This window comes from Apus apus, chromosome 1, assembly GCF_020740795.1.
Source record: "Apus apus isolate bApuApu2 chromosome 1, bApuApu2.pri.cur, whole genome shotgun sequence".
Classification (NCBI taxonomy): domain Eukaryota; kingdom Metazoa; phylum Chordata; class Aves; order Apodiformes; family Apodidae; genus Apus; species Apus apus.
Genome location: NC_067282.1, coordinates 120,058,173 through 120,069,126, shown reverse-complemented (window position 1 = coordinate 120,069,126; position 10,954 = coordinate 120,058,173). Strand labels below are relative to the sequence as shown.

The following is a 10,954-nucleotide window of genomic DNA, read 5'->3' as shown; positions in this document are numbered from 1 at the left end:
AGCTGAGGAATCCAAAACTATTAACTCATAAGGTTTTAAATTCATGCCTTAGATCATCCCATATACCCTTCTGTTGACCTTTTCCAGTTCTTATAGATCCTATCTGTGATGAAGAGACCTGAAGTGAACAAAGTAAACAAGGTGTGGCTGATGCATGGAGTTGTGTTATGATTCATAGTGGTCACTGCAGAGCAGCATCAGTTTCAGCACAAAACTATGACTGGATTTCTCCATGTGCATTACTTCACAATTATCACTGCTGCGTTTCACCCACCACCACCCATCAAGTACACCTTTGGGTGTGTAGTAAGTATGTACCCTAAGCATCTCCTTAAAGAAATGCAACTCTGGTGGGCATCAGGGTAGACCTTATTTTAAAAACTTTGAATGGAAAAAACAACAAAGTTGTCAAGTCACTTTATGATGTTCTCTGGCCCTCTTTCATGTAGCAGCACAGATGTAGCCAAACAGACACTGAGCCCAAATTAGAGCATAGTCAGTCTAGGGAGCACTTATCAAGTCACCACCAGCCCTGACTGTCCCTTCCCAGTCCCCCATGAGTCCCTCCAGCCTTCACAAGCCCAGGACTCCATGTCAGTTGCCCAAGTCAGTCAGCTCCTGCCCCAGCAATGCCACAGCAGGGCCAGTCTCCAGCTCCCCACAGCCCTGCCTGGCCGTGAGCCCCACTGAGCCTTGTCCTGGCCTGATCTCATCATGTCTCCATCTCCAGGGAGGTGCCTGATGCCCAGGGCTGGGGCTGCCCTGGTGCCTCTGGCTGCCTTGCACCTGGCTGGGGCTGGGACAGGCCCTGGCTGCCTTTGAGAAATGTATTGAAGTTTAGAAACATATACATCAAGTGCACCTACTGGGCAAGCAGAAGGATTCCAATTTGGCCAATATCTCATTCTAGTGTTGCTGCTTTAGAATGTGATTATTTGAAGGAAGCATGCCAATGCCAGCTTCTAAAAAATATAGAAAGACCAAAAAATGAACAGGTATGCAAAGAAAATAAAATCAATCTTCAAAATGCTTGGGAAAAATAAGAATTTAAATGATACAGGTACAAACAAAGGAAAGAATCTTAAATCATGTCCTTTTTAATGTTTGGGTTTTTATTATTATATGTACAAAAAACCTCACACACATTCATAGATTAAATTGATAAACAATAATTAAAAAAAAACAAACAGAACAAACAAACAAAAAAACAGAACCTAAAACTGAGCAGAAGCCTATACATTCATGTCTTCTAAGTAAAATTACATTAACCACAGAGGCAATCAAGTAAGCATGTCACCCAGGACCCATATTTCCCAAACCAAAGGCAAGGTAGATATGAACTTCTCAGTAACCTCTCAAATGGCAATCTATATTTATGTGCATGTAAATATAGATATATACACACATGCACATATATATGTATCTACATATGTCAACTCACACCCACTGACGAAGGAGGGAAGAAATCTTGCTACCAGAAGTACGTTTCCAGTGTCAAAGAACAAGGTGTTAGGCCACTTTAAAAAATAATTTCTTCTTCTCTCTAAAAAACCCCTCCAAAACTTGACAGTATACACTTGTTGGACTCAAAAGATTGCAGTCATTTGGTTCTTTTCTGTGTTCCTTTTTCAAGGAACAATCCCGCTGACACAAATGAGAATTTTGTGTAATCTGAGCTAACTAGAAGAGGCACCTTCCTGTTCCTTTTTAGACAGTCAGAAGAGGGATGAAGGGTATGAAGAGCTGCATGAGGCTGGAGAGAACATTTTCAGTCAGTTGTGAGAATCTTTTTTCTCTTGCAAAAGGAGCAGTTCAGAAATTTCAAAATATAGGAGTTGATGTCCAAAGTGCAAAGTTTCTGCCCATTTGGCTCTATTGAGTGTCAGTTATAGTTCAGGTACATTGCAGTACAGTTTAGTAGGCACTAAGCACTTGAGAATTAGGTTCAAGATAAAACAGCATGATAATCTGCATTAGAGCTAGGAGAAGTAATGGTTTTCATTGTAAAAATAATTCTATGTGGAAAAAAAAGGAGAAAGATTTCAGTATAACCTGCAAAAAAGTTTCTGCCACAGCAAAATGCTGAAAACAGTTTTGATAGTGGGAAAGCTGGAATTCTGTGAAAGTCAAGGGTCAACAACATGAAACCATGCATTGCTTAATTATTTTACAGCTTTGTAAAATGTAAGTAAACTAACTGAATTTCTGCCTGATGGATGTGAGATACCTTAGGAAGAGCCATTGCTCTTTCTTTGGGGGTCCTGGCTCACGTAGGCATTTTGGAGCATATGCTAGAGTTGAAACATGGTTTCAGAGCCCCAGACTCACACATGCTTTGAGGGTTCCTCATCCAGCACACACAAGGTGATTGAAAGTAGTGAGCCCATCTCACTGCACATCTACAGCCAGAAGACAGGCTGGTAGGGCAGGGTAGCCTCCAGGCACCTTGATGGGAAAGCTTGGACATGTTATGTAGCACTGTGATTGGCCTTGTGAGCAGAAAATGTACAGATCAATTAAAACTAATACTGTGAAATGCTACAAAACACTTCAGATGGCTTTTGAAAGGCAGTGCTACGTCCACTCAGATTTATCCTGTTCCAATAACTGATGATACTTTAACAGAGGATAGGACATACAAATATCTCACAGTTGGTTTTGTGGCTGTCCACACTCTGTCGTAGAGAAACTAATGGTGGAAAACTGTGTTCTAACAATGTCATAAACAAAGAAAAAAGTCAGATTATAAGGGCCTTGGTTGTTGTTTTTTACTTAGGCTCAGGATCTCAGAAATCAGTAAATCACAGAATGGTAGGGGTTGGAAGGAACCTCTGGAGAACATCTAGTCTGACACTCCTGCTAGAGCAGGATCCCCTGCAGCAGATTACTCAGGAACACCTCCAGGTGGGTTTTAATGTCTTCAGAGAAGGAGACTCCACAATATCCCTGGGCAGCTTGTACCAGTGTTCTATTACCCTCAGAGTAAAGAAGTATTTTAGGATAAACCTCCTGTTTACAAGTTTGTGATCATTGCCCCTTGTTTTGTCACTGGACACCACTGAGAAGAGTCTGGCCCCATCCTCCTGACACCTGCCCTTTAGATATTGATAAGCATTCATGAGATCCCCCCTCAGTCTCCTGTTCTCTAAGCTAAACAGATGCAGTTCTCTCAGCCTTTCCTCACAGGGCAGATTCTCCAGTCCCTTAATCATCTTAGTGGCCCTGTTCCAGACTCTTTCCAGTAGTTCCTTGTCCTTCTTTAAGTGCTGGATGGAGCCACAGCACAGCAGAAGGATGCTGCATAACTGTCTCTCACTTGAGGGGGGAAAATTGTCTGGTTCTGTCAGGTGTTTTTTGGCTCTTTGCTGTCAGTGAGGGCCAAAGGTAAGTAAAAGGTAGGTAAAAAGCTGTAAATATCACAGGAAAAACTTTGCCTTTTCCTGTACCCAGTGCATATTTTATAGCAGTTGTCTTTTCAAGCACACAGGCAGTTGTTGATATGTGAGAAGAGTTAAAACATGACACAGCTTATACAAACAAGCTGGAGAACAATATTTGAGAGAGGGGTCCCAAACACAGGACTGCATAATCAACCTCCTGTAACCTTTTTCCAGGGTATTTGGTACTTCTCCCATTCTCAAGCCTTGCTTTCATTTTTTTCTTCTTGCTGTTGCCTGCTTGAAAGCAATAAGTTTCTGACATCAAGCCATAAGGACAGTTTTTCAGCTGGTTTCTGCTGGCACAGGGTCGCTCCAGTCTCTGGTTGAATTCTCATTTATCCAGCTGAAAATCTGGTTAATAATCCACACCAACACCAACATAAAATCACTCTCTGTGCACTCTATAAAGCTAAATTCTCTGCTGAGGGGGATGGTGTTTCTGTGTATAGCCTATACTGAACTGTCGAAAGTGACTCCTTGATACCAATCACATACAAGCAGCAGCATTATTAATGTAGTAGGTCAATGTGAGAAAATCTGTTTTCTGAACTCAGCTGCTCCCCACTGTCCTGAGAAATTAATAGCTTCAGTAAGTGAAAATATAATCCACTTAGCAGCTGAAGTAGTCTCAAACATTATTTGTTCTAGCTTTCTTTTCATTGTATGAGATATTTTGCTATATAAAATTGAAATAAATAACATGAGTCACACTAACCTTTTTGAAGGTTAGTGTGGTTTGGTTCTGATAAACAGTTGGGTGAGTGTTGTGGTGAATTCACAGTGGCTATACATTATACATTAATGGTAAAATGACAAGCTATTTTTACTCATTCTTTTGTAGAAATATAACAAGAGAGAAAGCAATACCTTAAAAAAACCCAAAACAAACCAAACAAAAAGCCCAGCACATTGTTTAGAAAAATAACTCCCTCACCCCAAATCCAATTTCAGTGTATGCTTTAATTTATATACAGTAATATTTCACATTCACTGAGAATCACAACTCTTTGGTTAACCACTGACATCATACAACCTGAAAGTAATGTTTGTTCTGAATGTATCCCTTGCTTTCATGCAGTAGAACCAGTTCCAGGTCAAGTCCTAATTATGAATGTTTGGTTTGCTTCAGTGGCTTCTTAAATTGTTCTTTTGACATTTCAATTGCTTACCAGAAAACATTGCAGTAGAATGCGCAATATGAGTATGGCGTGACTTCTCTCACTGGAGCAAAGTATTTTGAGGGTAGCCATTCAGAAAGAAACCTTTTCTGTGTCTATTCATGAATTTCGCAGGTGCCTTTCTTTTGGAGATGTCTGAGGTTAAAAAACACTTTCTTGCCTTTGCAGATAAACCTTTACTCCCTCTAACCCATCCATAGGTCCGCTTGACATTGACCTGGCCGACATGGTCCTGCCAGAGAATAAACTTTCCCTCCTGTTTTCCGAACTGTCATTGAGCAGTACTTTAGGGCGAAACACTTGCATGAATTTCTGGTAAAATTCTTTGGATGCAAAATAATAGATGAAGGGATCAATGCAGTTGTTGAGGCAACTGAGGCACAAGGTGAACTTGTAAGCAGGGTACAAACTCCTGCCGTAAAATAGGCGAATGATCATATGCGCAAGTAGGATAAAGTTGTTGGGAGCGAAGCAAGTGATGAATACTAGAAGGACTATCACTGCCAGGTATATGGATCTAGTCTTCTGCCTGTTACCATATCTGCTGGATGTCTGAATAAGCTTCCGTATGGTGCCAATATAGCATCCAACTGTTACAACAAAAGGGATCAGGAAGAGCACGACAAATAGCGTGAGGAGAAAGGCTACCCAAGCTGCAAAATTGGGTAGCATATCCCATTTGAGGACATCAAAACAGGTTATAATCCCCAGTTCCTTCACTTCATAGGTCAGATCTGTACTTTCTAGGGGGTAGAAGGCTAGTAGCAAGAAAAGCCACATACCTAGGCAGGCAGCCAGGGCATACCTTTTTCTTCTCCACTTGATCAGCTTCATGGGATATACCACGCCCATGTACCTTTCAATGCTGATACAGGTCATGGTCAGTATGGAAGAATACATGTTGGAGTAGAACATCACGGTCACGAGGCTGCAAAGAGTCTTACCAAAGCTCCAATGATTGCTTTGGATGTGGTAAGAAATCTGGAAGGGAAAGCAGCTGGCCAGCATGAGATCTGTGATGCTTAAGTTGATCATGAAGATAACAGAAGGTGTTTTGGGTTTGATGTGCCAGCAAAGCACCCAAAGGGAGAACAAGTTGCCAGGGATACTGATCAGAGCCACTAGTGTATACACAACTGGGAGGGTGATGGAGATAGCTTTATTCTGGAGCATTGCCAGGGTTTCAATGTCCAGGTGGGATGTGTTTTTAACCATTATTCACAAGGGAGTTGTTGATCCTATAAGCCAGCTGGATCATATCATGGACACTTGACCTAAAAACCTAGAGGACAAATGTCAGGAGAGAAAGGCAAGATGTTAAAACAGAAATTAAGAGGATATTTATTTCATTAATCAAACTACAAAAAAGCTTTATTTAGTTGAATGTACCGAGTCAATTAAATATCTCCTGAAAACTCTCTCCTCCCCCCGAAACATGGTAATGTTTTATTAGTCTCACTTCTTCCTAGGTTTGAACAGCTACTTCTCTGCTGAATGTCTTACTTTTTGCAGTCTATATGTTTATCACACCTCTTGCGTTATTGTAACATAAAGAAACTTATATACCACAAATTTAAATTGAGCTGATGTCTGTGTGAGAACACTGCCATAGGATCTTCATGAGTTAAATCTATCCTATGTACTCTAGATGTCACAACCTTGCTGCTTGTAATACACAATATTTTCTGCCCACCCTCAACTGAATGGTGATCCATTCCAAGTAAGTGCTGATTTTTATTGGATTATCTAGTTGTGGAAAGGTAAACATTCAACCATTTATTCTTTGTATATTCATGATATAAACAGAATGTAAGAAAAAACCAAAAGTATAGTTGAGAACCAGGTACAGATTGCAGTCTCTTGAACTGGTTTACAGGATGAACGGGTCAGCCTAAAGAAGTAACAAGCCCTCTTCTAGCAAAAAGAAAAGCTATTGAGTTTCAATTTCTGCAAGATGTAAATTACTAAAAAATGTTCTGTTTGCAGCTGTCTTATTGGCATCACCTGCAATTCTGCAAAATTAGTTTCAGTTTTGCAGTCTGTGAAGCAAAAACTGTGCTTTCACTGTCTAGCCTATTTAGGTCTTTTTTTGGCAGACAGAAGATCTTATGGTTTAGCTTATTTATTATACTGTATAAAATAAATTGAGAGCATTTATGGTCTTGAAAGAATTCATGCCTAAATGTGCTGCCTGCACATGTGCTTACTTTCATTAAGCTGCAAGTACAGAGATGAGGTTTCACAGAGGTACAGTGTTGAAAAAAGTAAGAAATGGCAATGAATTAGGAGAAAAGCAATGAGTTAGAAGAAAAGCAGGGTGTAAAGCAACAGTAAATTCTGTTAAGAGTGACAATATTGGCCTTAAAAGAGTGCCAGGCCAAGCCAGCCAATAACTATGTGCACATCTATGCTGCTGAACAAAAGAGGAGCAGAGAGTGGATTCAAGGTCACATTTCTACTGTACACTAAGCACGTGCATTGTTCAATCCAAGCATGTCTTTGCAAGACACATTTGGTGTAGGAGGTTAGATTAGAAAAAAAAAAGTAGGTGTCAGGTACTTGGTGTCACTTAATCTCAGATATAGTTATATAAGACCTTTTAACTTAGTGGTCATACATGAGCAGTGTAATGGGTCAGTCCCTCAGAGACCTGGTCAGCCAGGCTAACTTTAGCTGGAAATTACCATTCTAACAAAACCTGTGATTTATGATGGGGGCTCTTACTGAATAACTCACTAGCCTTGTCACAAAGTAACTGTTGATGTTTTCTGAGACCTGGCAAACATGAAGTCTCTACTGAAGGCTGTAGTGCAGTAGAGAGATACTGAACTCTAAAAATGAGCCGAGTGCAGCTCTAGAAAAGACACTGCTGCAGCAGCAAGAAGTTCAGTGGGGGCTTATTTGTGTTGTTTCTTCATCTGATCAATTTGACATAGTGCTTCAAATGTGCTAAAAATATTCAGAAGTAATGGGAGTCCGTATCAAACAAATTATCTTAAGTAATGTACCCAGTCTTCCAGGAGCTTCTAGCTGAGCTGTTGGAAGCCCAGAAGAAGACACCAGAAAATAGGCATTGCAAAGAGGTCAGATGTGTTCCTAACGTATCATGTACGTGACGCAGAGCAAGCATGTTCCAACTAATGTACACATCACATGATCACAACAGCAAAAATCCCTTTGGGCCAAATTCATTGCAGATAAAATTCTGTTCTTGTCAGGGAAGCTGTATCAAGAGTGAAACTAACTATTCAGTTTTTAGGGCAACTTGAAAAAGCTCTCGCTGACCCCAAACTCTTGGAAAAGGAACCTTAATGCTATTTCAGCTCTTGTATCTGTGATTGACCATAGTAAATACCTATTTATGAACTCTTTATTCACTCAAAAGTCCTTCTCAAGTGGCACCTATTTATGTCTAATAACCCTAAACTTCCTAAAAGATATAGAAGTTTTATCTATAGCAAAGTATCTACAGATCTCTAACAATAAGCCTTTGCAAGTGAAAGATGTTTGCTCTCATAGGCTAAAGGACCTTACCCCTAGATAATTATTCCTATAAAAACTGTATGTGCTTGGGAAGTAGGAGTAGAGGAGAATATTTCCATTAAATCTGTCACAGTGCTCATAAAGCTATTCAGTATCTCTTACACTCAGTTTTGTTTTAGGGCTAACGACACAATTTCTTCTAAACTTGGATTTTTTAATTTTTTTTTTCTGAGAGCACATCTTGATAAGAAGGAGATTAAAATATGCATGCATAGATGCTGCAGTACACAAAACAGTGTCAGGATCTGTGGCCTGGTTAAAGGCAAATTTTATGCACTTGTGGAACACTACTGTCAATAAAACAAGCTCATCCCAGATTTAGGCACCTCTTGAGCAGGGGTTAAAAGGCACCAGACTCAGTAGTTAGTTGCCTACCAGAAAAGGTAGGTCTCCCCCTTGGCATGATTTTTGGTAAGGAAGATGTGCATCATAAGGAGTAAAAGAAGAATGATGTAATGGTTGCCTGGTGTCTTCTGCAGGGGAGGAGAGGGCTGTTGTTGCAACTCATTCTCAGGCCCAAATAGCCTCTTGGGGAAATATGGAGTACAGAAAAATATCCTTCCAACTTTGTATTTCCTTTTGTCAAATCCTTCCAGGAGTCTAACCCTATTTTCCTTGCTCAAGAAAGCTGAGGGTAGCAGAAATTGCTGCTCTGTAACCCTTACTTGTGATGCTTTGCTTTTTAAATGTTCAGGTTAAGGTGCTGAAGCCACTATGTAGCATTTCAAGGCACTTTAACTCTCCTGTTACTGAGTCAATTTTTGTTTAGCTAATGTTGTATTTATATTTTCATCTTGTTCCAGGTAACTTTGTATTCTTCCCCCACTGCAACAACAGTCTCTGTCTGTATCTTGTGGTTTAACTTGAAAATGTCATCAATCCAGTGAGAAAGTAATCTTTGCGGGGATTAGAGTTAGATTCCTCTTACATTTTATGAGTGGATTCCTTTTGATTTCAGATTTCTGACACAATTCAAGTTAGTGGAGCTTGCATGGATCCTCTGCAAGAGAAACTTTGCTATAGGACAATTTCAAAATACCAACTTTCAGCTGGGGTTTCATGTGCATAATCTGTAAAAATGTAGTTCTGTTACATAAATGTAACCATTCATATCAGTCCTGAAGCATCTTGACATAGCAGCCTCTGAAGTAACCCTCTCTAAATCCAGGTAGGATTTTTTTTGCTTCCCTTTGTACTCACTGTTTCATGGCCTCTGTGCAGAAAACTCACTTGGAAATTCAGTAACTCCAAGTTTTCTTCCAGTAGTAACTAAGCAAAGGTGACAGCTGCTTGGTGCTTTTTGGCAGGAACAGTGATTCCTTTCACTTCAATTGACAAAAGATGACAAAGGAAAGATCAAAGGCTATACTGAAAACCAAACAGTAAAAAAATCAAGAGTGGACTGTGTTATTTCTTAGGCATGGAAGAGTAACAATAGTGTCTACTTTCTGTTTAGGGTACTACTAATAAAACTGATGTTTCCTCTCTTCCATCTGTCCTTTTCCTCTGAAAAAGACTGAAAAGCCTGAGAACCAAATGAAAATCAGATTTACCATTTTATTAAAAGTTTTGTGACTTTTTTAATGATTTGAGATGGTAAAATAAATCTCAAAACATAATGCAGCAGAAAGCCTTCTGAAACCTATTCTGTTTCATAACTTTTGGTTCACTACCTGTCAAAGCTCTATTGTGTAGAATAAAAATGTTTTATTTCATAAATTCTTAGTTATTGTTACAGCTTTGGGAAGACACCGTTCCAGCTGAAGAATGTAGGATGGCATGTTTCAGATAACAGGAAAACAAACTGACATACATTTTCAACTTACTTGCATACAGATTCAGAATAAAGCAAAATGAAAGCACAGGTTTTATTGTAAACACTTAGAGAAATTGTATTAGCAGATTTAAATCAGTGTAAATGTGATGGAAGAATGTATTTTGTTGTGTGTGTTTTTTGGTGTTTTTGTTTTGTTTTTTTTTTTTCAAAAGATTTTAAACATTTTGGTTTTATTTCTTACTAGCTCAGTTTAATACTATTACAAAGCAGTAATGAGAGCTAAAGGGTGAGGAGAGTTTGTCTACCTACATGTAGCTAAAACTGCTGAAAACTTAGGGACTGTCAGTGTGCAGCATCCCTACTGGGCATTCAACCTTTCTGGTCTGTCTGAATGGCTAGTGAGATTAAAGGATATTAGATAAGCACAGAAATCAGACACTTAATTTCTATTGTAGACAGAGGATGAGGAGAAGGAGTCAGCAAGGTAAGGAGCCAGTCATCTGGAGTTGTGGGAAAAGTGACAAACACTTTGATATTTAGATACAGTAAGGTGTTTTAATATGAGGAACAAGAAGAAAAAGTGCCATTTTGTAACACATCTGATTTACTGTTCCTGAAGCAACATTGATGCTATTCAGAGAAACACTTCTGTAAATATTCAAATTCACCAAACTGAGGAATGTAAATGAGCACATCTCTGATGGTGTGTTCCTTGAACTGAACATGGGCTTTACTGAAAGAAACTGCACGTTTTGTCTGGATATTTTTTTCTCATCCTTGCAAAAAAAATTTCATGCAAATTTTAGGTTGTAGGGTTACACTTCTGCATCTCTAAATGCAAAGGGTTTGGTTCACCTAGTCAAGAGCCGAACCTAAGTCTTCTAAGAAACCTCTTTATATTGGGTCTTCGCTGATCTTTTTGCAGATTTCTTCTTTTCTCTCTCTCTCTCTCTTTAGTTTTGTTCTGAGTATCATTATCACAAAGATCAGAAACTGTTGCTAAGCCTGTAATTGTT

At 39.3% G+C, this 10,954-nt stretch overlaps 1 protein-coding gene across 6 annotated transcripts in view; it reads right to left on the bottom strand.

Moving 5' to 3' along the window:
* Positions 1-1,086: 1,086 nt before the first annotated feature.
* The window catches only part of P2RY8 (P2Y receptor family member 8), a 35,167-nt gene continuing 25,299 nt past the window's right edge, over positions 1,087-10,954 (bottom strand). For 5 of the 6 annotated variants that reach the window (XM_051608017.1, XM_051608019.1, XM_051608020.1 and 2 more), the window contains one exon: positions 1,087-5,900. In XM_051608017.1, coding sequence (XP_051463977.1) covers positions 4,760-5,833 — 1,074 coding nt within the window. In that variant the 5' untranslated portion in view covers positions 5,834-5,900 and the 3' untranslated portion in view covers positions 1,087-4,759. Of the gene's footprint in view, positions 5,901-9,391; positions 9,453-10,954 lie in introns of those variants that run through there. The other variant, XM_051608022.1, reaches the window with a different exon arrangement.